Source organism: Hyperoodon ampullatus, assembly GCF_949752795.1.
Source record: "Hyperoodon ampullatus genome assembly, chromosome: 6".
Lineage (NCBI taxonomy): Eukaryota > Metazoa > Chordata > Mammalia > Artiodactyla > Ziphiidae > Hyperoodon > Hyperoodon ampullatus.
In genome coordinates this window covers 13,512,863-13,540,684 of record NC_136919.1, presented here as the reverse complement: position 1 = coordinate 13,540,684, position 27,822 = coordinate 13,512,863, and the positions used below count along the sequence as shown (strand labels likewise).

Sequence of the window (27,822 nt, the reverse complement as noted above, 5' to 3'; positions counted from 1 at the left end):
GGCCCAGAGAAGCTGGTTGTAGCCCGAGGTCACTGTTCTCTGCAAAACATTTGTCCAGCCAGGGTGTCAGGTTGGGATGACAGTCTGCCTTCCTGCTTTTGGCCTGGCTGCTGATAGAGGGCACAGAACGACTCAGTGAGATTCGAAAGAAGATGGATTTAACCTATCACATGACAATCTAAAAATACGAACTTTTAAGTATTTTAGAGTGAGAGATTATCTTACATAAATCATCACTCTCACATAGTATTTACAAGCTAACAACCTTCGTCTGTGGCTAGGAGCACTACACGTTCTAAGAACATCACACTCAACATACGGAAAAAGGAAGGGAGGGAGGAAAGTCAAGGTTCCCGCCCTATGCCCTCCTTATGGGTTAGAGGCTGGTTTGGTCCCCACTTCATCCTTAGGAGGGAAGAGCTCATCTCTGCATCGGCCTACATGGCTCACTGTTTTGCCCCCATGATGCCCTGCAGCATATCTATGGGCAGAGGGAAGACGATTGTCGAGTTTTTCTCAGCAGCGATGGTGGTCAGTGTCTGAAGGTACCGGAGCTGAAGGGCGGCAGGAGATTCGGTGATGACCATGGAGGCTTCTTTCAGAGCCCTGGATGCATTCATTTCTCCCTCAGCTGCAATGACCTACAGAACAGTGGCAAGGAGAAGTCAAGCCAGAGAACACGGCGGGTGTTGAGCAGTTCAAACCGGGGTACATCTAGCTCAGGTGGTACACAAAGCCTTCCCGGGAGTCAGCCAGAATAATTCTAAGGAAATCAATTTCCAGACTCAGTTCCTGTATGTTCTTTTTCCTGTAACTGATTTGTGTGAATATGTGCCTGAGGTCAAGACATCCTCTTTTACTATTTATTGCCTTTCTCCCATTTCTAGGGCACCAAACAAGGGGACAATTCAGAATACTGTGTAGGGGCTGAGAAAGTGAATGACCCCAGTGACTGGATACAAAGCCTTTTGCAAGTCAGATGGATTTCCAATTCTTTGATTTCAAAGAAAGGGAAGAGAACCTTATTGTACTGCAAGCGGATGGATAATTAAAAGTATTTTTTGATGAAAAGATCACTGTAGGATTTTTTAGCACGTAAATTCAGAGGGAGTGCTAAGAATTGTATAAAGTTACTTTAAAAAAAACTTCCAATTCCATCTACTTGTTTATATAAATAAGGTTTCTTACTCCTTATACCTGTAAAAATGAAAAGTAGAATTGATGCTGAATCTTGTCTTATTCTAGCAATAAGTAACAGCCATCTACAAAGACATGAATTCATTCCGCATTCATCTCACTGAGACCCTTGCTTGTAGTCAGAGAAATTCTAAAAATATTTTAACTTATATACTAAATGTGTTCCAGAAGGGTGAGAAAATAATCCATGACAAAATACATTATATTAGGAAAAGACTCTGTGGGGGAGGTGGAATGGAAATATAAGTTCAAGGAGAAAAAGAAAAAATGAAAAATTCCTAATTGCTAAAAGAACCTATTCTTTCATCATTCTATAAAACAGAGGATGAAATCATTACGTTATCGAAATTTCACTGAATACATTTAAAAGAATGATGTTAACAGTTTCATTTCAAAATGTCAATATTTAAAACATGCCAGGACTGATATGCTTGACAAGTACATACATTCAAAATGAAAAATTTTACACGTCTATTTAAAATGTGAGATGGGACGTAGAGTTTTTCTAAATTCTTTGAGGGGTTACATGAGCAAAAAGTTTGAAGATCACTGGAGTGGTGGGGGGGGCAGGGGCGTTGGCGTTTGGATGGTCTTAAGCTCAAACTGCAAACCCAACCCTTCCTAGCTGAATGTCCTCAGAAAGGTTACAGTAAGTCCCCAACAAACGAGCGAGTTCCACTCTGAGAGCACGTTCGTTAAGTCCAATTTGTTCGTAAGTCCAACAAAGTTAGCCTAGGTACCCAACTAACACAATTGGCTATATACCGCTGCTTCTACACTTGCTTCCAGACACCCTGGGCTTGAAATAAAGATACTGTACTACTGTACTCTATACAGTACTGTAAAGTACACAGAAGCGCAACCACTTGTAGAGGACGCACACGCACGACAATGTAACCCAGACACGTGGACTAACTTATGTGACTGGACACGCGAACGCACGTTTGCATCTTTGAAAGTTCGCAACTTGAAGGTACGTAACTTGAAGGTTTGTATGTAGGGGACTTACTGTATTTAACATTCTGAGCCTCAGTTTCTTGTTCTTAAAATGGGATAGCACCTACCTCATGGGACCATTGTGAGGAAGACAGAGAAGGTCTATTATATGTTGAGTGTATAAACGGAGGCTAATTATGTAGGAAGGGTAAGCGCCAAGTCAAGACCTAAGTTTTGGATCCACTTATGCCCTAATTCCTAAAAGATTCAGAAGCCAAATCAAGGCAGTTACTTCCAATTTGTAATCCTAGGAGAAGAGGTGTAAAGATACCATAATCCTCAAGACTAAAAGGGTAGTTAGGTTGTTCTCACAGGGATCTCAAAATATTAATGGTTCTTAACACTGCTGTGAATATCAGAATCGAAAGCAATGGTCTTATGACCAGTACAATTTCATTCATGTATACAGTAAATGTTGGGGGCCTCCCAGGGGTCAAGCCCTGTGAGGGGCTAGGGATAGAGGGGGAACTCCCCCGCCTCCCTCAGCTCCTGGCCAAGTAGGGGAGACAGACTGGAAGCAGATCATTTCATTCCGGTGTGACAAATGCTGACAGAGACATGTACAAATGCCGGCACTGAGAGGAAAGTAATTTTTGCAGAAGGTGAAGTGGTGAGGTTACAGGAGAAGCTGAACATTACAGGACGAAAGCCTTGCTGTTTGCATTAAGATGAGAAAGAATATTTCAGGCAGAACACATGAAAAGGTACTGAGGTGTAAAAAAGCTGGTGTATTCCAGGACCCTGTAAGGGGATGAGCACTGTGGGGAAGAAGGGAAGGTAGGGGATGAATGAGGCAAGGTGGGAAGGTGGGGGGTGAACGGGGCAGAGGGGAAGGTGGGAGACGAATGGGACAAGGTGGGAAGGTGGCGGGGGCGGGGAATGGGGTGGGGTAGGCAGGGCAGCACAAGCTCGGGTGTTCGTCTTCATCCCGGAGGCGATGGGAACCCTCATCAGATCTAGTTTGAGCAAACACTCCGACAGATGTCTGAGCATCAGTAAGAGAAAAGGCTGAGAGGGACAGCTTTCAGAGTGATTTGGTGCCAGTCACCGGCAGTGAGGATGGAGGAGGAAACAGACTGGGGCGCTGCTCAGGAGGGAGACTCAACAGTGTGGGGTGGGCTGGAACGGGACCAGAGGGGGACAGAGGCTGAGTCCAGGTTCCTGGATTTGCGGTGCATTCGGTGAGACAGGGGATACTTACTGGGAGATGGAGCCCAGATTAGAGGATAAAAACCTTAATTTATCAAGGCAAACCATTATGCCCTACTAGATGTGTGAGAAGGGGCCAGTGCCGGCCATACTGAAAGGGAATCTGGGAACTGTCCTCCCAGGCAAACGCTGGAGAGAACGCACAAGCCGACCCTGCCACGAGAACGGCAGGCTCTGATTTTCTTTCCGTGTCCTCTCAGATGCCCAGTTAGGTCCTTTTTTCTGTCTGGACACGGACCAACTGCAAAGATAGCTCATCTCCCACTACCAATCAATACACCATCTCTTGGCTGGGAAGCCAGACCCACCCGGCTGTCTCACATTTTGTTAATAGAAAAGCTGCTCTGAGTGGGCTGCCCAAGAGGTGAACACAACACCACAGGCTGTGTCTAATACAGGCCAAGCGGGCACTGTGGGTAGGATGTTAGGAAGCAACGCAAGCTACCCGTGGGTGTGTGTGCCTTCTGCAAAAAGTGCAGTAGTCCTCTGTCAATTGGCTCTTCATCTTTACAGACCGTCGTGTCGAAAGCTGGCATTTTCAGGCACGTGGGCGGTCCTGCTGTCTCCTCCTGTGGCCCAGGGGGGCTGCTCTGAGGGAAGCGCCAAGAAAGGTGACCTGCATTCTTGCACCCCACCCTCTCAATTATTAGATGAGTAGCCCCAGAGATAGGAGCCCGAAAGCACATGCCAGGCACTTTTCTGAGAACCGTGAGAAAGGAAATAAGGGAGAATTTGCAAGCACGGAAGACATTCCATTTCCAGTCATTAAGGGTTGGCCTGAAAACTTTAAAAAGAGGTCCCCCTAACGTATCATAACACGTTCAGGAGAATCTGTCCGCTTTTGTGACCTTTCTTCTCACAATTACGCTTGTGAGCACTTACGTGTTCATTCTCTTTGCTGTGTGGTACAGCTTCGTATGAATCAACCATGTTTATTTATCCATCCAGCTAGCAATGGATATGTGGGTAGTTGCCAGTTGGGGGTAATTACAAAGTGCTGCTGGAGTACTGGAGTGAACACTCCAGAACGTGCCCTTTGGTAACCAAACATGTGCATTCCTTGCAGATACATACAGACAGACAGTTTTCCAGAGTGGTTTTACCGATCTATATTCTTACCAACAAAACCTCCTCCCTCACCCACACTTGGACCTTTTGCTTTCTTTTTTCTTTTTTTAAGCCATTCTGGTGGATGGTTAGTGTGGCATCTGCTTGTGACTTGCATTTGCATTTCCCTCATGGCCAATTAACTTGAGGAATTTTTCTTTGAAGTCTCTTAATCTATAGACTCTTCCACCCTTTTCCTCAGCAATTTATTTGTTGAAGAAATGGTGACCCCTATTTCCCTGAGAACTTGAGGACAGGGGCTTATGGCTATTGAGGGGTTACTGTACCTTATGGAAGGATGAGACTCATTGTGATTCTGCGTGTTAACCGCAACCTTAAAGACAGCCGCACCCAAGTGAAAGCACAGTAATTCAGAATTCTAACTGGCTTCCTTTATCTCTTCTTATTGTTAGAAAGGGAAGTCAGGAGCTCTCTTTCCTAACTGGTGAGAATGCTGGTAGAAGAGACTCGGTCCGTCCTGGAAAGTCCCAGAGGAGGCAGTGGGGAGCAGAAGAAATTCTAATCTCCATGGTCACTAATCAACTGTGTGCTTTTCAGGGAAACACATAACTTTGCTGGGCTTTGATGTTTTCATCTAAAGAGTGAGATGGCAAATAAGTTTCATGTTTAGGGCCAATTCCAAGCAGTTGCAGGTAGTTACCTGGAGTGCTTCAGCACTGTTCTAAGGTCAAGTCAAGCTCAGGGGAAAACAGTGCTGTGGTTAATTACTGGCCTGGGAGCCTGAGGGTGGAGTGGCAGCCTCTGGGCCAGGTATTTGTCACCTTCAGAAGATAATCCCTAAGGACACTTCAGGTTCCGATACTGTACGTATTCTATGAACGATAAATTCTATTATTCAATATGGTTTGGAAATGGGGCTTTTGGTTAATGACATATTCTAGGTAAAAGCGATTCCTGATCTTCCAAATAACTAAATTACAGTGGGGCATATTTAATATCATTAACACAAATGTAATTTAATCTTCTAAATAAAATATGATGGTTTGGAGAGAAGGTACTTGAGGGTGTTGTGTCATCACAAGCATCAATGAACACATTAGGAAAATCTAAAAATCCTGGTTAGTAGAAAATTCTGGATGCAGTGTGTCAAATGAGCTACTATTCTATTTGGTGCTGGCTCAAAAATTATAGTGACCAATCTGTGGCTTACAGGGCATCCTAACAGAAGGGCAGGGTTCTGTGGTTAGCCAATTATCACCAGTTACTACTGTTTTCTAACGGCAACAAATTGGTTCGCTCCTGGTATCCTGGGAGATCTGTCACATCCACAGCAACCACTCCTATGAAAACTATCCCTCTTCCTCCACCCATTCATAGGTAAGGGGCTGTGGGACCTTATTAGGATCTTTGAGCGAAGTTGGACTGAAAAGAATCACTCTGCTGTGAATTTGGAATCGGGGTTGGAATGTCTCCTTCAGCGTTCAACTGGGGAGACGTGCACTTGGGAGTCAGACATTCTCCCCCTCCAGCTGTCTGCAGCGAGACGTGGCCCAGGATATGGAATGCCTGCCTCCCCTGAGGCTGCCTTCTGGTCTCTGGCTCCAATTCTGGTGAGGCTTGACTCTACTTCCTACCCTTGGGTTTGGTGAGATATCCCTGTATCCTTATGCACTATCATCTCAATAGATCCTCTTTTCCAGGTTCACAAATATTCCCTCAGCACCTCCCATGGGGGTCGTGTACCCATGTAGGGTTAAGACATAGGCAGGGATGATTCAAAAGAAGAGGGGGGCGGGAAAGCAGACATCAAAGAAAGAGAAGTGAAAAAAAGAGAAGAGGAAACAGTAAGAAGAAAGAAGAACCTGGGAAAAGACAGAGAATGAAACAGAAGACAAAAATAAGGAAGGAATGAATGGTAAGCAAACTGATGAGATTGCCCATCTGCTCTGAAGTCAGAACTGTTAGTGTGTCCTTAATAGGGGACTGGGAGAAAAATGTATGGGATGTGCAGTTAGAACGAGGTAGAGCTCTGTGTACTGATATTCCCAGGAGATACGGTTAAGTGAGAAAAGCAAGGTGAAGAACAGTTACGTATTGTATGATCCCACTTTTGTAAACCAAACAAGCCAGCAGACTAACAACCTAGTCAAATAAACCCCAGATGGAAATCTTCAAGTATGTACACTAAGCTGTTAAGAGTGCTGGCCTCTGGGGGAAATTGAAAGTGACGGGGAGAGCCTTCATCTTCACTACTTCAGGATCGTTTCTATTTTTTACAACAAACACGTTTTACTTTGTATAATTAAAAAAGAAAACTCAACAGGAAAAATAAACGGGCTCCAAAAAAATAAAAGGTTACCTTGGCTCGGGCCTCCCGGGATGCCTCTGCTTCAGCAGCCATGGCTCTCTGGAGCTGCACAGGGAGCTTCACATCCTTAATTTCCACACGTTCCACCTTTATTCCCCAGTCATCAGTGGCATCATCCAGAGTAGTCTGTTAGGAAGAGAGAAGGCAAGCTAGAAATGTTCAGCCCCCGCCCAGTGGCCTACGGTAGCTCTGTTCATTGGGATTTGGAGAGGGTAAGGCACTGGTGGAGGGCTGCAGAGACATCAGTTATCCATGCAGGCAGGGAGGCTGAAGTGGGAGGCTGGGTTACTGGGGAGTGGATCCTGATTCTGTTACTAATAAGCTAACGTGGGCCGGCAAAATTTTTCTAAAAGGGTCCGATAGTGATTGTTTATTTTCAGTCTCTGTTGCAACTAACCCTACCCTTGCAGGTCAAAAGCAGCCACGGGTAGTACATTAATCAATGGGTGTGGCTGTATTCCAATAAAACTTCACTTATGAAAACAGGTGGCCAGCAGACTCCTGAGCCAATGTGCCTCTGTGTGAGCCACGTTATTTCTTTGTGCTTCAGTATCCTCCCTTTACAATGGTAGGAATGAAATCATTCTATTCTATTTCATATGGTTGTTGTGGGCATCAAGTAAGACCAGAGATTTCACACACAGTGAAGTCTATACACATAATAACAGTTCAGATTTATAGCACTTGATCTTTTTTGAACAAGTCAGGTGTGATTCATCGTCTATTACGTAAGCAAAACTGGAAAGCCTAAGAGTTGCAAAGGCAGTCACGGGACTCGCACAGAATACGGCTTGAACTACACCTGCGCTACCTTGCAAAACAGCCTCTGAACTATTATGCAAAAGAAAAAGGTTAACACTAATTCTGGGGAAAAAAAAAACACACTGGAGGGAATTAAAAAACAATGCACACATCAGAGTGTTATTAACCCATGAGCTAATTATGTGAAAAAAATCCCCTTCCATCAAGTTTGGGAGAACTTTTCTACAAAGAAAAAAAGGCCGGTGATTCCCCAACTTGACTTGATGAAGAGTTCTCAAACACCCATTGACCCTTTGCTTTATTTTCCAACTTCTGGTGAGTTGCAGCACTGGCGCACTCCTCACCTGCATGTTGTGTGCAATTTCTTCCCTGTCGGAGAGGATCTGGGAAAGGTTCTTGGTGCCCAGGACGTTCCTCAGAGTCGTTTGTGCCAAAAGACGGGTTGCTGAGTCAGCGTTGGTGATGTTCGCCACAGCCAGGGTAGCATTCTGAACGCGGTAGTAGACCACGCCGTCCACACTAATTGTCACTGAATCCTTAGTGAGGATCTACAACACAAAGGAAGCAATTTTACAACTGTCAACTACCTCTTTCTTTAATAAAACTGTAAGGAATGTTATGTGACAGAACACCTTAAAACACTAGCTGATTATCTTTAGTAAGTGCTACTGACTAAATGTTTGTGTTCCCCCAAAATCCATGTTGAAACCCAATCCCCAATGTGTTGGTGTGTGGAGGTGGGCCTCTGGGAGGTGATTAGGTCATGAGGGTGAACCCCTCATGAATGGGATTAGTGCCCTTAGAAAAGAGGCCCCAGAGAGATCCCTCCCCGCTTCTACCATGTGAGGGCACAATGAAAAGACAGTGGAAGCAGGCCCTCATCAGACACCGAATCTGCTGGTGCCTTGATCTCAGACTTCTCAGCCTCCAGAACCGTGAGCAATACAATTCTGTTGTTTATAAGCCACATAGTCTATGATGGTTTGTTACAGCAGCCCAAAGGGACTAAGAGAGCAAAGCATCAGAATGTTAACTATGTCTATAAAATTTTAACAAAGTACATTCATTTATTTATTAATTCCATTCCTTCATTCGATCACTTAACAAATACTGAGACTTAGTAGCAGTTAGCAGCAGGCACTGTGCTATGTTCCAGGGATAAAGGTATGAAAAAACTTGGTTCCCACTTTCAAAGAGGTTGAGGAATCAAGGGAAGCTCTAAGGAACAAAGGATGGACAGTTTTAGGTGGCAGAGGTGATACATGAACTAAGTCTTGAAAAAGGAAATAAACATTTTCTGAGGATAGAGTGAAAGAGTATTCAGGGCAGAGAGAATAATGTGTGAAAGGAACAGAGGTACCGGGAGCCAAGGTTTGATGAACTGTAAGTAGCAGAGTGTTACTAGAACAAAAAGTGAATGGAACTGTTTTCGTAGGGTGAGGTCAAGGTGGAAGTATATTTACAGCACGCTACGTAAAAATGCTCAACAGGACACAATGCATCAGTGCTTCCTATCACATTCAAGGGCAAAGTCCTTGGTTGGGTGTAAAGCCCTTTGACATCTGCCCTCTGGCTTCATTCCTCTCCACTCCTGCACATACTCTATGCTAGATGACATGCAGGTCCCCACATGCACCATGTCCCATGCCCCAGGCCTTTCTGCAGATGGCCCTCTGCTTGCACGTCCTCCCTTCTCTCTCCCCCACGGCTTCAGGCTGGAGCGTTCTTACTCATCATTTAAGACACAGCTCAAGTGTTCTTTTCTCTATGGAACTTCCCTGATTCACTCGGCAGAGTTAAACACGCTTTCCTTTGCCCCTTCACTGCAGTGACATGATTTATCTACATCATCACTTCTCTGTTAGACTATGAATTTCCTGAGGGCAGTTTGTCTTTGTATCTCTAGCACTGGCAGAGTGCTTGACACACAGCAGGTAGTCAGTAAACAAGAGATGAACGGGACTGAAACGTGGTCCCAGGAACACAGTGAGGGATGAAGAGTGGGAGTGAGAGAGTCAGGAGACCCCAACTCTAGTTTCAGCTCTGCCAGCACCTCCCTCGGTGACCCCCAGCAAGGCCTTTAGACTGACTTAGCGATTCCTCATTTGTGAGATGGGGCTAATAATACGGCCCAAGTCTATGCAAATTTCTCTGAAGGTCAAAGAAGATGTTTGGAAACGAAGCCCTTTTGAGAGTGTAAAGAGCTATGTACGTGGAAAATAATAAAAACAATGATAATACATAGCAGTTTAGTTCTGCAAGGCATCAAAGCAATAATCCTTTTTTCTTAGTAACCTAAAAATACTTCTAACCTGGAAGAGAAGTGGGGGATTTGTAAATAGAAACACAGTATATTACCATCTTGTGTGAAAATTAATCTTTTCCTATGATGTGGTGGGAAAATGTGTATCATTTCTTTTTTTTTTTTTTTAAGATGTTGGGGGTAGGAGTTTATTAATTTATTTCTTTATTTTGGCTGTGTTGAGTCCTCGTTTCCGTGCGAGGGCCCTCTCCAGTTGTGGCAAGTGGGGGCCACTCTTCATCACGGTACGTGGGCCTCTCACTATCGTGGCCTCTCTTGTTGCGGAGCATGGGCTCCAGACGCACAGGCTCAGCAGTTGTGGCTCACGGGCCTAGCCACTCTGCGACATGTGGGATCCTCCCAGACCAGGGCTTGAACCCGCGTCCCCTGCATTGGCAGGCAGACTCTCAACCACCGCGCCACCAGGGAAGCCCCATAATGTGTATCATTTCTAAATGAGTTCTTGCCACTGTGACTCTGCCACAGCTGGAGCTTTGTAAAGTTGCATCCTCTCTACTGATTATTGTAGGCAGAGTGTTTATCTCCCTTCGCAGTAAGTTCACAGGGGATCAGAAAAAGGACTGCTTGCCAAGTTCCAATCCGCTCTGTGTTTAGAAAGCAGCTGGAAGGCAGAACCTCACAGTGACCCAGCCAGACGCCTGCCATGTTTACAGAGGAAAGTGCCAGGAGAATTTCCCGCTACCCTGAATGGGGCTCCTAAGGGTCATCTTCCACGCAGAGAATACAGCAATGCTCTCAGTCTTGTTCTTGTGGGTGAAAATGATTTCTGGTTTCACCTCCTATGTGTGGATTATGAAGTCTGACCTCCCTAACCACTTGGCTCAGTGCCAGCAGGGAAGTGCCTGAGATGGTTTCTGGATTTTGTGACAAGGATCCACCACTCTCCTGAGTACCTGGCCTGTGGCCAGAAAACACTGGCAGTTTTCTTCTGTTCCTCCCGTCATCATGTTTTTAGGCTTTCTATCTGCGACGGTTATTACAACGCCTTAGACACGAGTGCCAGGATGGCCATCGCCGCGTCAAGGGCCAGGACGGAGCTGCTGTAGGATGCACTTAGCATGGAGCTGTGGGGAAAGCACTGCACAGGGAATCCGAAGGGCTGGCTTTGAGTCCTGGCGCCACCACTGTAGTTTGGAGGAATTCCTCTGTCTCACTGCAACCATCTACTTTCTGGGTTCTGCTGTGCGTTTCAACGGTGATTTGTGGAGCAATTTGAAAAAGCCTTAAGTAATTACTAATATAAAACATTATATGCTTATCTAAAGTACCAAACGGGCAGTTTCTAATTCTTTGGCTTCTAACCAATTTATTTAGAATACAGTCAAGAACCGTAAGAAGAATATTGTATCAGAAACCCAGAGAGGAGAAGTGTGGTAGTAAAAATGATGACAACGGTGAGGACAGTGATATTATACTTACATTAACATGACAGTACGTTTTGTAATAATAGTAACAACAAGCACTTTCATAGCACTTACTACCTATCAGCCTCTGCTCTAAGCACTTTACGTAGAGTATCTCATTGAGTCCTCACAAGAACCGTATAAAGTAGGTCCTGTTATTATAACCTCTATTTTATAGATGAGGAAACAGAGGCACAGAGAAGTTAAAGAACTTGCTCAAGGTCACACAGCCAGAAAGTGGTGAGGGCAGACAGCCTCTAAAGCTGTGCTCTGACTACTGTCCCCTGCTGCCTCTCAACGCCAGGCCCCTTCCCCGGTGATAGCTCAGTTACTCACAGCAAAAGACAACCTTACCTCCTGAGGAGGAATATCAAATGAAATAGTTCTCATGTCCACTTTGATGAAGCTGTCAGTGCACGGCAGAATAAAAAACAAACCTGCAACAGAGACATACACGAGATTAGAGAGACACACCAGCGCCTGACCAGCTCACCGCACCATTCAGTTCTAACAGAATCAACCTGATAAACCGAAAGAAAGCAGTTCATCTCAGTGAATGAGCCAGAAGCCAGGAATGTCATCCTTGACTCCCGCTGCTTTCTTCCCACATCTAACTGTCCCCACAAGACCTGTGGATTGCACCTCCTTGCTTCACCGTTACTGTCGCCCATTTGTTTTCCCTTAGACCAGCGCAATCACTTCCCAAGTCATCTTTCTACTCCTTCTAGTTTCTCTCCTGTGAACCAACACAAACCCCTGAACAAGCCGTACAAGGTCCTGCACGACCTTGACCCCGCTTACCTCTTCAGCCACTCCCCTCTCCTCCGGTCCTGCACTCTGGCTGGGCTGGGCCGCCTGCAGTTCCCTGAGCCTACAATGCCCTCCTCTGCATTGCTCTGCCCATATTCTGTGCTGGGAACACCTCTCCCCTGCCTCACACCCTTTCCTGCCAAGATGTCACCTCCAGAAAGCATCTACGAGTTGGTGTCGTCACTCCTCTGGGTTTCCACAGCCATCTGTGACTGTTTGACCGTAATACTTATCACGTGGGATTGTAACTACCTGTTTCCTTGTTGGTGTCCCACCTCCAGGCAGTAAGATCCTTGAGGGTAGGGGCTGTGTTCTCCTCTCCCTTGAATTCCCAGAGCCTGGAACTCAGTGGGAGCTTAATCGAAGTTTGCCAAAAATAATGACTGAAAGCATTTATTTCAGTAGGAATTCTCACGCTCAAATTTCGATAGCTGTGGCTATTCTTGGCCTAAGATAAACTTATCAACTCAAGTAGGAAAGGGAGGGGAGAGGCAGGAAGGAAAGGGTAATTTCTGGTAGGCTGCACTGCTATTGTTGCACAGCTTCTGCTATGAGAGCTCTCTACTGAGTCAACAGAGACCCTCATAAGTGAAATCACATCAGTAAAAGGACGAATCTCATTCTCCAGGCAAACAGTTCAGAATCCTAGTACTGACCAGGTCCTTTGGCGCCTCCTTGTAAGATGCGACCCAGTCTAAAGATGATGGCTCTTTCATATTCTTTTATGATCTAGATTAAAAGCACAAATAATAATTTAACATGAGGAGTACAAGTATTTATATGCATAGCTTTTAAAAGATATATTTCTGCTCTAAACAAGTGAGATGGCTCTATTTTCTTTTCTTCTCTATAATCCAGATAATAGCTATAGGTAACATGGTTAATGTTTAATTAGCCTTGCCAAAATAACCCAAAGTTATTTACTTTTATTATGGATTATAAAAGCAATAGATACTCATTGTATAAAATCTGGAAAGTAAGGAAGAGTATACAGAGCAAACCCACACCCTCACTCCCCAGCTGCTAACATTATTATTCAGTTACTCATGCATTGTCAATACAGAAAAAAACGCGCTAAAGTCCTCATAGTTTGTCTCCTGATTCCTTAAATTATAATAGTAACATAATCTGAAAATTCTTAGAGTGTATTTTCTCTTTTTAGGAATATGAAAATGATAGTCATTTATCACAGTATTAATAACTTTATAGACATTATTAACGTTATGAATGTATTACTAACACGTGCCAGGTGTTGTGATAAGTACGTAATTCATTTAATCCTCACGACAGCCCTATAAGGCAGGTGTTGCTATTTCCTCACATTATACACGGCAAAGGTCACACAGTAAATAATGGCACCAGCAGTCACACCTCAGCATCCTGACTCTGGAGGACTTGTTCTCACAGGACCATCCCACATCCCTGACTCCAGAAAATTTTAGATGGTGATCCCTACTTTAATCGTCAGGGGGGACTGACTGGGCAGTGGCTGAAAAGAAGTCTTAAGATTCCATTATAATTGGTGACTAGAGTTAAGAATTATAGGCCAGTATGGTCTCTCTCTGTCTCTCTTACACACACACAAACACACACACACAGTGGGTTTATGTACTTAGGAGTTGACCCCTTTCTAGATGTTGATGAAATATTCTTTACCTTTATGCACATCCATACTGACAACGGGAAAGTTAAAACTGTGAACAGGAATGATACAGCCACCAAAATCCATCCACAAGGTCCCAGGCCTGCACTGGGGCTATCTGTGAAAACCAAAAACATACAGCTCTTATCACTGTTCTTAGCATGGTTCCCCCATCATCTTCATCCTTGCTATTCACTGAACACCAGCTGTTTACAGGTATTTTCCCATCGAATCCTCATAAAAACCTTGAAGTGCAGGTGCTACTTTCCCTAATTTTTATTATGCAGTGAAGTGATAAAAGTAAGACCCAATCCCAACTACCAAAAAGGTTAAAGTTTAGCGGGCAAGATAGACAAACAGATCATTATAATACTAAGTGCAGATATAGTGTCCATTCAGCATATTTTGAAAACACAGAATAGGGGTAACTCACACCACACCGTTGGGATGGAGGTGAAAGTAGGGTGGGATGGGGTGAGTAGGCAATGGTGATGGTTGTCAGAGGGGCTCCTTGCAGGATGTAACGGTTAAGGAAAATACCAATGAAAAGGGGAAGGAGGGCAAAGTGAATTTAAGCCGAGGGTACAGCACAATTAAAGGTGAAAATCATATGATACACGCATATAAGCTCATTTAGGTCCTCTTTTTAAAAAGGACACCTGTAAAATATCTCACTGGGTATATGCACAATGTATCATCCATATTGGTTCTGATTTCTTACTATTATGAACAATGCTATAATGAACATCTTTGTACATAGTTTCCCTCTCACATTTCTAATAGTTTCCCTTGTCTGTAACATGAAATAGTTTTTTTCCTTCTTTTTTTTTTTTTTTGCTGCGCCATGAGGCTTGTGGGATCTTAGTGTCCCGACCAGGGATTGAACCCGCACCCTTGGCAGTGAAAGTGCGGAGTCCTAACCACTGAACCGCCAGGGAATTCCCTGAAATAGCTTTTGTCTGATCACAAAGATAATACATGCCCCACTGCAAACAAATTTAGAAAAGTATAAGGGAAAAATCATTCAATTCAGAGATGATAAATATTCTTCCAAACTCTATGTGCATGCACATTTTTCGAAGTAAATAAATAAAATTTGTCACCTATGTTTCTCCCCTCTAGATATTGTTCTTTCACCTTCTTTTTTAGCCTGTTGCTATGCATTAGTGCTTTTTCTGTTTTAGTTTTAATTTTTTATCAGTTAAACTTGCATAAAGTTAAAAAAGTCAAATAGTTCCACGAGTACAAGAGGGCGGTCCCCTGCTCACCTCTTCCAATTTCTTCTACTCAAGGCAACCGCTCTTTCGGCTGAGTATTGTGGTATTTAACCCCCCTGTTGGGCTTCCCTGGTGGTGCAGCGGTTGAGAGTCCGCCTGCCAATGCAGGGGACACGGGTTCGTGCCCCGGTCCGGGAAGATCCCACATGCCGCGGAGCGGCTGGGCCCGTGAGCCATAGCCGCTGAGCCCGCGCATCCGGAGCCTGTGCTCCGCAACGGGGGAGGCCACAACAGTGAGAGGCCCGCGTACCGCAAAAAAATAACCCCCGTTTCTAAATAATACACTGGTTTTGTTATTTGTTGTTTTTTCAGTTTTGAGCTTTACCTGTTGACTTTCTACCCCTCCCCCACACATAAATATACCCATCCTTTGAATTGCATCATAATTTTGGTTAGATCAATATCAAATTTTATATTTCATGAATATGCAAATGCCATTCAGAGCTAAGCCACGTAGTGAATCATAATTCATTTTCTTTTCCTGTACAACTTTTTTTTTTTTTCCTGGAGTCAATGTCTGTTTTTTTTTCCCTTTGCTTAGTTTTCAATGTACTTATTGATTCAACCCCAAACCTTTTATCAATTGTCTACACCTCCTTTCAGCAGGCTCAGGTATTCTACCAATTTCACCTTCCAAAGAAGAGTCTTTGAGTCGTGTCTGGACCTATTCATGTTCCTGGTGCAGCAACCATCCCTCTGATCGCCTTTCACTGTCATCCTGGGAAACTGCCTTCCCTTCCTAAGTTGTGTTTCCCACTGTGTCCGATGCTTCCTCGTTTTTAGTTTGGTTTTCCTTCCTGTGGGGGACAGAGGGACTGAATAGGCCGAGGGATAGATCGCTTTTCTTATCAACCACAGACGGCGTCTGCTGTCTTTCCAGGAGCTGTTTTAATGATGGGAGGGAGGGAGGTGGTCAGAGGGAAAGAGGTAGGCCAGGCGTGGGTTACTACTCAGATCAGAAGGAGGGGCGAAGACAGCAGCGAGACGGGGCTTTGAATAAATAGGAGGCCAAGAAAGAAGCAGAGTGACGGCTGGGAGCACGAAGAAGAGACACACGTGGGTTTCCAGGTCAAGTGCTCTAAAACATAAGATGAAAAACCAGAAATACACGTGAGTACTTTGGTTATACACGACTTTGTAGTTTTCCAATCCTGTGTCATAGTGTCAGGTTAACATCCTAATGCGTACTGAAGTAAAAGTGAACTAAGTTAATCCTGGAGGCTTCTAAGTTATCATTTTGAGGGGTACAGACATGTTCAGTGAGAGAATATTCCAAGCAAGGCCACTTCTCCACAGGTGGAGAAGCCCTATCAGGTGCTGTCATAACGGATATGAATCACAGCAGCCTTTTTAGACAGTTTGTTATACTTCATGCACTGTAATAAATTACTTTAGACACGTATCTTACTTACTCCTTACAAAGCCCTGGGAAGTTAGGTGTTTTTAATTCCACTGTACAAATGAAGTAACTGAAGCAACATCTTTCCCAAGGTCACAAAATGGAGGACTTGGGATTCAAACATAGGTCATCTCACTCCAAAGCCCATGTTCTAAATCAATTCACTCTTTGACCCTTTGCCTCTGAATTAGAAAAAAAAAAAATCCTTATTAAAGAAGTTGTTGTGTTTGGAGCACTTCCTCAAAACAGAATCCAAGCTGGGAAAGCATGGTAGGAGTTCCAAGAATGAAATCTGATATTCTTACAGAGGAAGCCCCCTTAATTCCAGCTGTGCCTATTTATAGCAAGAGACAGTCTCAAGGCTCATTGCCAGACTCAGGTCTAGTTTTCCAAAATGAAAGGAATTCCAAACAAGGAAGAGATGGGCCACAAATACTTAGCTGACAGCATTTGGTGCTTTCTAAAATACTGTCCCAAGTCTCCCATATTCCAGGCAAAGCTCTGTGTCCTGAAGAGTAACAGATGATAAACTCCCTGAGGGCAGGGATGTTTCTTTTTTATTTTTATATTCTCAATGTCTAGCACAGTATCTTGCAGAGAGAGTATATAAAATACTTAGCCAGCTTTCCAACTGGATATGTAATTTCTTGTGCATTTATATCCCTTATTAGATGAATTTCCTGAGAATAGGGAATGTTTCAACTTTCTGTGACTTCTTAGTTGTGCGATCTTTACCTCTCTGAACCTTTGTGTCTTTACTTGAAATAATCAGACTGGCCTTGCAGGACTGAGGCAGTGCTCAGTAAACACAGATGACAGTTTTCTGTCATTCTCCTATTTCACTCAAGTGTTCAATTTCCATGATGAAAAATGGAAAATAGGTGGCTTTTACCCTTCTTGATAAAAGCCTCTGAAACTACTTAATTTTTCCCTCACTTTGTGCCTCCCTCCTGCCAGGCTAGGCCTGGACATTCAAAGACCTTCAAGCAGCTGATTAATGAATCAAATTATTAAGTTACTGAATTATTATCTACGTAAGGACAAACCTGAAAGTACAGCCCAGGTTTTTTGTGCTCAATGTCCATTATGTTCTTGAAAACCCCAGATGAGTATACGGGATTTGAATGCAAATCAAGAGGAAGAAGAAATTAAGCGGATTTTCTGAAAACTGGGCTTGGTCTTTCACTTTTCAAATGCTTAGCTAGAAATAATCTGAGCATACACACTAGAGAAAGGGAATATCCTAGTGCCTGTAAAATGAAACTATCCCATTCTCAACCCTTGAAACTCTTCCCCACCTGGTTATAGCTTAAAAAGGTGCATAAATCACATTCCTCAGAGAGGTGAGGCTTAAACTCCACCAGGCTGTAAACAAACCCTTAGTCATTTACGGTCACTACAGTCCAAAGCGGAAAAGAAATTCTCAGTTACTCCCCCAAATTTTAAGAAATTCATTTCCTTCAAGATTCCCACTCATTACCCTGAAGACTGAATCCTCCCTCCTACCTTTATGAGGTAAAAGACAAATAATGAACAACAGGTATTTCTGAGACATTTTGGTTGATATACTTGTTGATATTTGCTGGGTAGGAACAATCTTAAAGATTAGGGATCCCATGATACTTGGTTGTAAATACTACTTTGCCATGGTTTAGAGTATTTTTTTTTCTTTTACTACCAAACTCTTTCCTGAAAACTGTGGTAGAATAAAATTTTAACCAAAGCACGGTATTGAAAATGGATATAAGCCCATACATTAACATTTTTTAATTGAGCATTCAAATTGGGCTTACCTCCAGGAAACTGTAATGTAAATTTTAAAAAATATTACTTTTTTTTCTTATTTTAAAAGCAAAATACTGTCACTATAACATTTAAAATTATAGTTTAGAATAGAGGAAGAAAAATGATCTACACTTTTATATCTCTGGATGGTGGTTATTTCCTGCTTTGCTATTGGACACACAATATATATGTGTCCTTTTTTTCAAAAATGAAATAATGGTATGCATAATAATTTTAAATCTGTTTTCCGCCCTATATTGTGGACATCTTTTCACGTCAGGAAATACTCTTTATTATTAAAGGTTGAATAATATTCTATCGTTCCATATGATGAACATTTAGGTTGTGTCCAGTTTTCTCAATTAGAAACTCTGTTGCTTTGAATATACTTTTAGCAAAGTTTCCATACATCCTTATTGTGTAAACTAATTTTGCTGAAAAGATGAAATTACACAATTCTTATATTTCTCTTATTCTGGAGGTACATTTTATTAACACTAATAATAACCATTTATTAAATGCCTATCACACGTCAGCCACAAGCTAACTCCATATATACATTATTTCTCATATTTACAAAAATCTGTAAATTAGGTGTAAAATATTCCTTCTAGAGTCCCAAAGTACTAAAGCAAAAGAATTTCTGGGAAGAGACAAAAGAAAACAAAACAAAACCATGAAACAAATGGAAAAAACAAAACCAAGTTGTACAGTAATTTTTGTTGGGTTGGCTTCCAGACAAGCAGTAAAATACTCTTTTCAAGATTATAACAGGCATAATTTCAGAGTACTGCACATTGTTAATGATCCCATATCAGCCGATTTCCTTTAAGGTTGATTGAATTTGTCACTACTAGAAATCATGTGAAATAATAAATTCCATTTACCATTGGGACTCTATTCTAAAGTTCAAAAGATACGAGATTTCTTCTTCAAGCAAAGACCAGAAACATACCTTCACGCAGTATGTGAAAATCTGACTGAGTCATACACATTACTACACACAGAAAGAAAAGGTAAGCCAAAGAATTATTGAAATACCAGCATTTAAAGCACAATCTTTTCCTTCCTCTTTCCCAGTATACAGGCGAAATGCTTCATGTTGTAAATTGCCAAAAACGGTGTTGTTTGGGTGGGGAAAGATAGCATGGCTAGGAATTTAGTCTCAAAAACACGTTATCTGGTTCTAATAGCAACTTTTAAGGGGCAATAGTAGGTCGAAACGAAAGGTCTTGGCATTTTTTGAGTTTTTCTTAAAAGCATATATATTCAGCATACAAGTGTTCTTTTTGGCCACAACTGCTCCTCATTGGAGATTCCATGTCAAGGTGTGGTAACCTTTTCCTGTAAAGGGCCACAGAATAAACACTTAAGGCTTTACAGGCCAGAAAGTCGGTCTCAACCACTGAATACTCTGCAAAAGCAGTCACAGACTATACATATATTAATGAACACAGCGGTGTTCCAGGAAAACGTAATTTATGAACAGTAAAATCTGAGTTCCATATAAGTTTCAAATCTTCCTCTTTTTTAAAAAAAATGTATAAATATAATAAAAACTATTCTTAGCTTGTGCGGCATACAAAGCAAGCAGTCGGCCAGATTTGGTCCACAGGCCATCCGACTCATTCCAGTTCTATGTCATATAGTCATCTATTTGAGGAGGAGGACATTGTGAGTTAAAGAAGACATCTGATCTTTCTTCTGGCATTTCAAGTAAGGGTACAGTTCCCAGATTCCTAGTTTCTCTTCCCTTTAATTGTTTTGAAACAAGGTCTTTAAAAGACCTGATAAATAAGAATTGAAGGCGGAAACAGGCAAAAGGGCAGATAAAATATTTTATTTGAATATAAATACATCTTCAATTAATCAAAATTTTACTATAACTGAGTTTTTCAAATGACTGGGATTTTAGGAGAAAGAGAAGGGAAGGAAACGATAGAAGAAAAGGCAAATAAGAGAAATGGAAAAAAGGAGTTAAGAGAAGAGAGACAACAAAAGTGAAGGCAGCATCCTGTAGAGAGAAAGATTCAAACAGGTAGAGGGGAGAAAAGCAGAGTTTAGCACATAGTAGGGTGTCAATAAACAGATGTTGAAAAAAATGATGTTTACTTGGCAACTGCAACTTGCAGTTCATTGGGCAGAGGCTTTGAAAGCAAACAAGCACACACTATAACCCATCTTTCAAAAGACTATTTTAATTAGGCATGGTTTATAGTTCTTTGAATGCCCTTATCCTTAAACCTCTAGGGAAGAAATTATGCTCTGGACTGGAGTGGCTACAGGCCAGATGGTATCAAGTTAAGAACCATGACTGAAGACCGTAACTTTTCCACCCTATTATAAACCTGTAGATAACTAGACGAAAAGAACTAGTACTGATGAAGCATTATGTGACTTGAATTACAAAACTCAAAATGTGTTTACCATGAGATAGTAAGGAGAGGAAATGGACTAGTCCTTTTAAGAAAGATTGTCAATAAAAGTTGAAATAATGGGAATGCTGTGCTTAGCTCAAGAAGAATCAGGAGGGCTTCCCTGCTGGCACAGTGGTTAAGAATCCACCTGCCAATGCAGGGGACACGGGTTTGAGCCCTGGGCTGGGAAGATCCCATATGCTGCAGAGCAACTAAGACTGCGAGCCACAACTGCTGAGCCAGCGTGCCACAACTACTGAAGCCCACGCGCCTAGAGCCTGTGCTCTGCAACAAGAGAAGCCACCGCAATGAGAAGCCTGTGCACTGCAACAAAGAGCAGCCCCCGCTCGCCACAACTAGAGAAAGCCCACGTGCAGCAACGAAGACCCAATGCGGCCAAAAATAAATAAATAAAAAAAATAATAAAAAAAAAAGAATCAGGAAATTAAATAAATATAAATATTTTATTTCCCAAACATCTTGAGGATTTTCTGTAGCTTTCCTTCATTCAAATATTTCTAGCCATAAAACAGGAGGAAAGGGCTTCCCTGGTGGCGCAGTGGTTGAGAGTCCGCCTGCCGATGCAGGGGACCCGGGCTCGTGCCCCGGTCCGGGAAGATCCCACATGCCGCGGAGCGGCTGGGCCCATGAGCCATGGCTGCTGAGCCTGCGCATCCGGAGCCTGTGCTCCGCAACGGGAGAGGCCACAACCGTGAGAGGCCCGCGTACCACAAAAAACAAACAAACAAACAAAAAAAACAGGAGGTAAAAATAGGTGAGACTATCATCAGTAATTTTAAATTTGAACCCCTGAGTCTTTAATAGGGTCCCCTCTCCTAACCTATAGCACTTAACCCTCTCTAAACGCTACTTATCATACTTGTAATTATCTTATTCAGTGTCTTCTTCATGAGATTTTGGTCTTGTTAAAGTAGTATAGCATAAGGCTTCAGAGTTGGCTCTGCCACTTATTAGCTGTGTGATCTTTGGCAAGTGTCTTAGCTCTCTGTGCTTCACTCTAACCATCTAAGAAGAAGGCTAATAAGAGTACCCCCTCAAGGGTCAGTGTGAAGAGTAAGTGAGCTATCATGGAAGACACTCAGTGCAGAGCAGGTGCTTGAACAACATTTGTTAAGTAAATAGCTGTTGAATGAATTGAGTGATTCTGCTGGTTTTTGTTTGTTTGTTTTGTTTTGTTTTTGGCCATGCCATGCGGCTTGTGGGATCCTAGTTCCCTGACCAGGGATTGAACCTGGGCCCTCGGCAGTGAAAGCGCAGAGTCCCAACCACTGGACCACCAGGGAATTCCCAGATTCTGCTGTTTTCTGGGGAGGGGAAGAAAAGGCTGAGAAGATAAATGGAAATTACATGTCTGCATACAGGATCCCAGAATACAGTTCATCAATTTTTGGTGGTGAGCATGCTGTATGGTAGGTAGATAGAAATAGAAATACAATGTTGTATTCATGAAACTTATAAACCATTGTTACTTAAAAAAAAAAAAAAAAAAAGAATACAGTTCAGAATCATCGTCCTCTGTCCCAAAGCAGTGGTCATAATGCTTTTCCCAAATGTTTTCTTTCCTTTTCTCTTTTTAAAATCAGCCCTTTTCACCTGTGAGGTGAGAGAATTCAGGAAGATAGAAGGATGGGCTGAATATGACCCATGTCTGGAAAGATAAAAATAGTTATGTTCAGAAAAACTGGAGAGAAAAACAATTTCATAATGTTATTAAGTTAATTAAATTTAGACTAGGCCTGAAATATACTAAACAAAACAAAACCTCCCCTACTTCTTCAGTTTTTTTTTTTTCCAGCTCTTTTACTTGGATATCTTAAAAGTAACTATAAGTTCTTCTCATAAAAGTCTTTGGAGGGCAGCATCATTTTCATTAAATAATGGGAAACAGAAGCATAAGGAAACTAGATCATGAGGTTTCCAATTCAACTGAGGCTGAGTAGCTGAACAGTGGCTAAGAGCTTGGAGTTTTGGTGTCAGATTTCCATTCTACCACTGAATTTTCTCATTAGTAAAATGAGGGACGAGAACAGTCATTATCTTACTGGAGAAAATATGTAAAATGCTTGACACTTAGGAAGCATTCAATAAATAGTAGCCATTATCATTATCAGAACCTTAAGGTCATTACTGATACAGTTTATAGGAATAAACTTTGTATTAAGTGAATCGCCTTCTGGGACTTGCACACCATAGAGAAAATATCGACTAACCACCTGCTTGGGGACTCTGTCTCTGGAGGAGAAACAGACCACATTTGGGGAGGTAAGTTGGAGTCCTAAAGTTTCCTGGACCGACTTTTATACAACTTTTTGTGCATAAATTTTAATTTCCTGTATAATTACTAGGCTTCCTGAATAGTCATTGTTAACTTTTTTATTCTTTGTTTTCCCCATTAAATAATATCTTAATAATTTACACTTTAAAGTTTCAAAAGTACATTGATATAAATTTTCTCATTTGATACTTAAAACCTTGGGAGCTAGATACCACAGTAAGATTAAGCCCAACATGAAGACGAGGAATTGACTCTGGAGATTGAGACTTCCCAAAGTGACGTAGCTAGTAAGTGATGCTACTGAGGTCTCAATTCAGATCTTCAAATTGGAGATTCCACTCTCATTTCGCTATCCTATACCATCCTACCATCAGTGCATATCCACAACTAGGTAAGGCTGGTATCTAATTTTCATTGTCTGATATTTTAGGACAGACACATTATTGCTCGTATCTTCAAGGCTAATCTAGAGTATAGAGGGTCAGAGTATAGACAAAGGTTCAAAAAGAATGGAGGAACGATTTGTGTGTCAACAGGCAACTGACACACACTTCCTTCTTTCTACTGTGACCTCTAACTGCTCTTTCCACACTTCCATAAGTAAGAGGAGATTCCTTAAGTACAGTATATTATCATAACAATTATAATCCCTTTATTGATAATATAAACCCAGACAGTCTATCTGTACGAGGAACATGTCCACACCCTAAAATCAATAGTTTGGGTTGTAATAAACTTAATAAAAATAAACTATAAACAGAAAAACATCTCTACCAACGTAAGCCAAACATTTAACAACTTGATCTACTCTATGGGTGTCTTTATCTCCCTGCTTCCTTTTTCTTTCAACAAATATTTTTGCAAACCTGCTATGCTCTTGACCCTGAACTTACTACAGTGATGAAGGACACAATCTCTGCTTTCAGAAGCTCTCCTGGTCTAACAAAGGTGATTATAATTGATATTTATAATACTGTGCAATAAACATTATGACAGAGGTAGGCACAAGATGCCAGGCAGACACAGCGGAGAGGTGCTCATTTTTTCCGGTTACAGTAATTTTCAGGAAAATGTTTTTCCACATCTTCTTAAAAAACAGACTTTGAATCCAATCTTTATCACTTTATCAACATTAAAAACTTTTTTCTTCAAAGCTGACCAGGTGATCAGTGACTCTGTCTTTTACAGTGTACAAGTTACACCATCAGGTGGAACCAATGACCTATTTAATTAGAAAAAAATTATATAAATGCCAACTTTTGTAGACTTGGTTGTTATTTGAGTTAATCTATGACCATTGATGGTTTAACTCAGATTAATTATTAAATAAGTTACAGGGCTTCCCTGGTGGTGCAGTGGTTGAGGGTCTGCCTGCCAATGCAGGGGACACGGGTTCGAGCCCTGGTCTGGGGGGATCCCGCGTGCCGCGGAGCAACTGGGCCCGTGAGCCACAACTACTGAGCCTGCGCGTCTGGAGCTTGTGCTCCGCAACAGGAGAGGCCGCGATAGTGAGAGGCCTGCGCACCGCGATGAAGAGTGGTCCCCGCTTGCCACAACTAGGAGAAGCCCTCGCACAGAAACGAAGACCCAACGCAGCAAAAATAAATAAATAAATTTAAAAAATAAATAAGTTACAAAGTTCTCCCCAATCTGGTCTGCTGTAACAACTGAAATAAACAAATCAGTCCCTTGATTCTGCTTAATTTCAGGCGTTCTTCCGAAGGGATTTATTCTGTTGACATGGCTCTTAATTATAACCACACATTTCTTTGCAATCCATCTGCATTATTTCATTAGAAAGCGAATGCACTGGCTTTAAGAAAAACTAGTCTTGCCCTAGGTTTGGTCATATTTATGTTCCTAAGACTAATTATCAGCAAAATCATAAAGGGACAGTTTGGGCTTTCATAGTCCACTGCTTCTCTCAGAAGCAGTCCTCTGGAGCTGTCTAGCCAGGAGGTCTTGATTGAAGCCAGGTTCCTTTGGGCTTTATTTACTGTCTCTCACCTTCAGTGAAGTACTGATGTTTGACAAGTTCCTCCTTTTGGGTATGCAATTTGGAAGCAGCTCTAGGATAGGTAAAATGATTTGGAAAATCAGCCCAAGTGTGAACCTCGTTCACAGGTGTGGGTGATTTTCCACTCTGAGCCTCCGTTTTCTTGCTGTAAAGTGGTAGATAATGACACTCCTGGAGCTGCTAGAGGATTGCATTCGATAATGCTTTCAAAGCATTTAGGCTGTATTTGGCATATGGCAAGCACTCGATACATTCTATTTAATAAATTCTAGTAGTGGCTTTCCTACCAGTGTCAGGTCTCTAAGGCGTACATTTTTGTTTTTATTTTTATTTATTTATTTATTTATTTTTTAGTGTTTATTTTTACTTGTTGACGGTTTGCTTTATTTATTTATTTATTTTTGGCTGTGTTGGGTCTTCGTTTCTGTGCGAGGGCTTTCTCCAGTTGTGGCGAGCGGGGGCCACTCTTCATCGCGGTGCGCGGGCCTCTCACTATCGCGGCCTCTCCTGTTGCGGAGCACAGGCTCCAGACGCGCAGGCTCAGTAATTTTGGCTCACGGGCCCAGTTGCTCCGCGGCATGTGGGATCTTCCCAGACCGGGGCACGAACCCGTGTCCCCTGCATCGGCAGGCAGACTCTCAACCACTGCGCCACCAGGGAAGCCCCTAAGGCGTACATTTTTAAAAAGGTGACAGCGGGACTTCCCTGGTGGCACAGTGGTTAAGAATCTGCCTGCCAATGCAAGGGACGTGGGTTCGAGTCCTGGTCCAGGAAGATCCCACATGCCGCGCAGCAGCTAAGCCAGTGAGCCACAACTACTGAGTCTGAGCTCTAGAGCCCGCAAGCCACAACTACTGAGCCCGCATGCCACAAGCCCGTGCTCCGCAACAAGAGAAGCCACTGCAATGAGAAGCCCACGCACTGCAATGAAGAGTAGCCCCCGCTCGCCACAACTAGAGAAAGCCTGTGCGCAGCAACAAAGACCCAACACAGCCAAAAATAAATAAATTAAAAAAAAAAAAGGTGACAGCGACCAAGCAAAATTTTGTTTGTATATATGATTTTCAGAGGAAAGGGTGCACAGTTTTCAATAGATTTTTAAAAGACTTCTGTTTAAAAAGTAGTGTAGAACCAACAAAAAGAGTTTAGGAGTGAAAGCTGTTCTGTGACCATGAAAGACAACTAACATTAAGTACAAAGATCATGTTTATTCCCAAAGAACTTCTACAGATTTCCCACTGCAGTTTCACCAAACTTCTAACATTGTCCTCACAGTCCTTTAGTTTCCCACCAGGACATCAGGGTACAGACGAAAGGATCCTGCCTACCTTCCTTTCTAGGAAGAGACAACTGACTATCAAAGAGGCAGACCGCACAATTTTTATACGGGCAGGTTTTAGAATCAGTCAAACCCAGACTTCAAATATGACTCCATTACTTATAAACTGTGTGTCTTTAAAGTAATTTAATTTCTCTGAGTATCAGTTTCTTCAAGTACATCCTCTCTGTCACACTCCTGATTTGGGAAAATAACTGTCCAAGGTACAGAAAAGAGGAATTAAGATTTCTGTAATTCTTTTGATGTTCCTGGGGAGGAACTAAAGACAAAGATTGCTGGGGAAAGGAAATGGGGACACATGGGATCGGTGGACAAGGCTGGCATTACAAATAATCAGAATAAATGAGTCCAGTATAGTGTTCTTTGTGGGGTGATGGAAAAGCCCACCCAGTCCCCTAAACTTCTTTCACTATGTCATTCTGTCTGAAATTCCATCCTTAGAAATAATTCCTTTGGATCACTAAGAGCCCCGGGGAGGCAACCAGTACTCCCAAGTGGTTTATTGCCTCTCTTTATGAATTCCTCCTCCCCCGCAAGGATAGCCAATAAAGGTTCTAGGTGATAGCCCTCCCAAGGGTACTAGTCACAGGGCAACAAATTGAGTCACTCACACAATTTCTGCCTTCAAGACTGGGAAGGCCCTGGTAGGGTGGGGAACTTACAGTTCCTTGTGAGGGACAAAAGTCCGGAAGGCGAGGTTTCTAGAACAAAGGAAGTGAAGTGGAGGGGGCAGAATGGGGCAGAAAGTGAAGCTGGAAAGAGATACAGGAAGGATGCTAACAAGAGACTTCCTTCTTTCTTCCGCAAATGTGTCGGGAACATGTGGCGAAACTACACAGGTCGGTCTTGCGGCTTAATAGGAAATTGGCAGGGGTGGGGGGTAGGAGTTCCTTCTAGTTCGGGAGGACGGCGGCGCACTCTGGGGGTGGGCGAGGTTTGGGTAAAGGAGCTGGCCTCCGATGCGGGGGGAAGGAAGCGGGGAGTGGGGCGAAGACGCAGGCTCCCGGGTGTGGCGTGCAGGTCTGGGCCCGGCTCCACCACTCGCTGGCCGCCAGTCACTCAGGCACGTCCTCGTCCGCGTGCATGCCACGAGATAATGAGCGGAAAGCGCTGGCACAGGGCCTGGCATCTGGCAGCCGCTGGATAACGCGAGCCCCTGCTCTGGCTGTGGGCACTGGAGACGCGCCCTCTGTTACGCCCATAGTGTCCATAGTGTGCCGGGCACTGGGCTTGCACTCAGCACCCTAACATCCCTAAACCTGACCCCCAGCCCGCGAAGTAGGGCTCGTCATTCTCAGCGTACAAGTGGGGAAACCGCGGTTTTGAGCAGCGGTTGCTCGGCTAAGAAACATCCGAGACCTTCCTGGGACCTTTGGGCTAAGGCTCGTTCTCGAGGAGAAGGTTAAGGGGCGGCGGTTGACCCCAAGGGCCTCGCCAGGGGCACAGGGCTCACCCATGAAGGAGTCGGGAAGCCGCCGGGCTTGGGCTTCCGCTGATGGCCGCTTGTCAGACAT

At 43.0% G+C, this 27,822-nt stretch overlaps 1 protein-coding gene across 1 annotated transcript; it reads right to left on the bottom strand.

Moving 5' to 3' along the window:
• Positions 1-446: 446 nt before the first annotated feature.
• STOM (stomatin) lies at positions 447-27,822 on the bottom strand (the record flags this gene model as incomplete). The annotated part of the gene is made up of 7 exons (XM_079706108.1): positions 447-641; positions 6,830-6,964; positions 7,945-8,148; positions 11,681-11,763; positions 12,793-12,865; positions 13,793-13,896; positions 27,762-27,822. 7 exons carry the CDS (start codon positions 27,820-27,822, stop codon positions 447-449), a joined length of 855 nt encoding a protein of 284 aa, XP_079562234.1.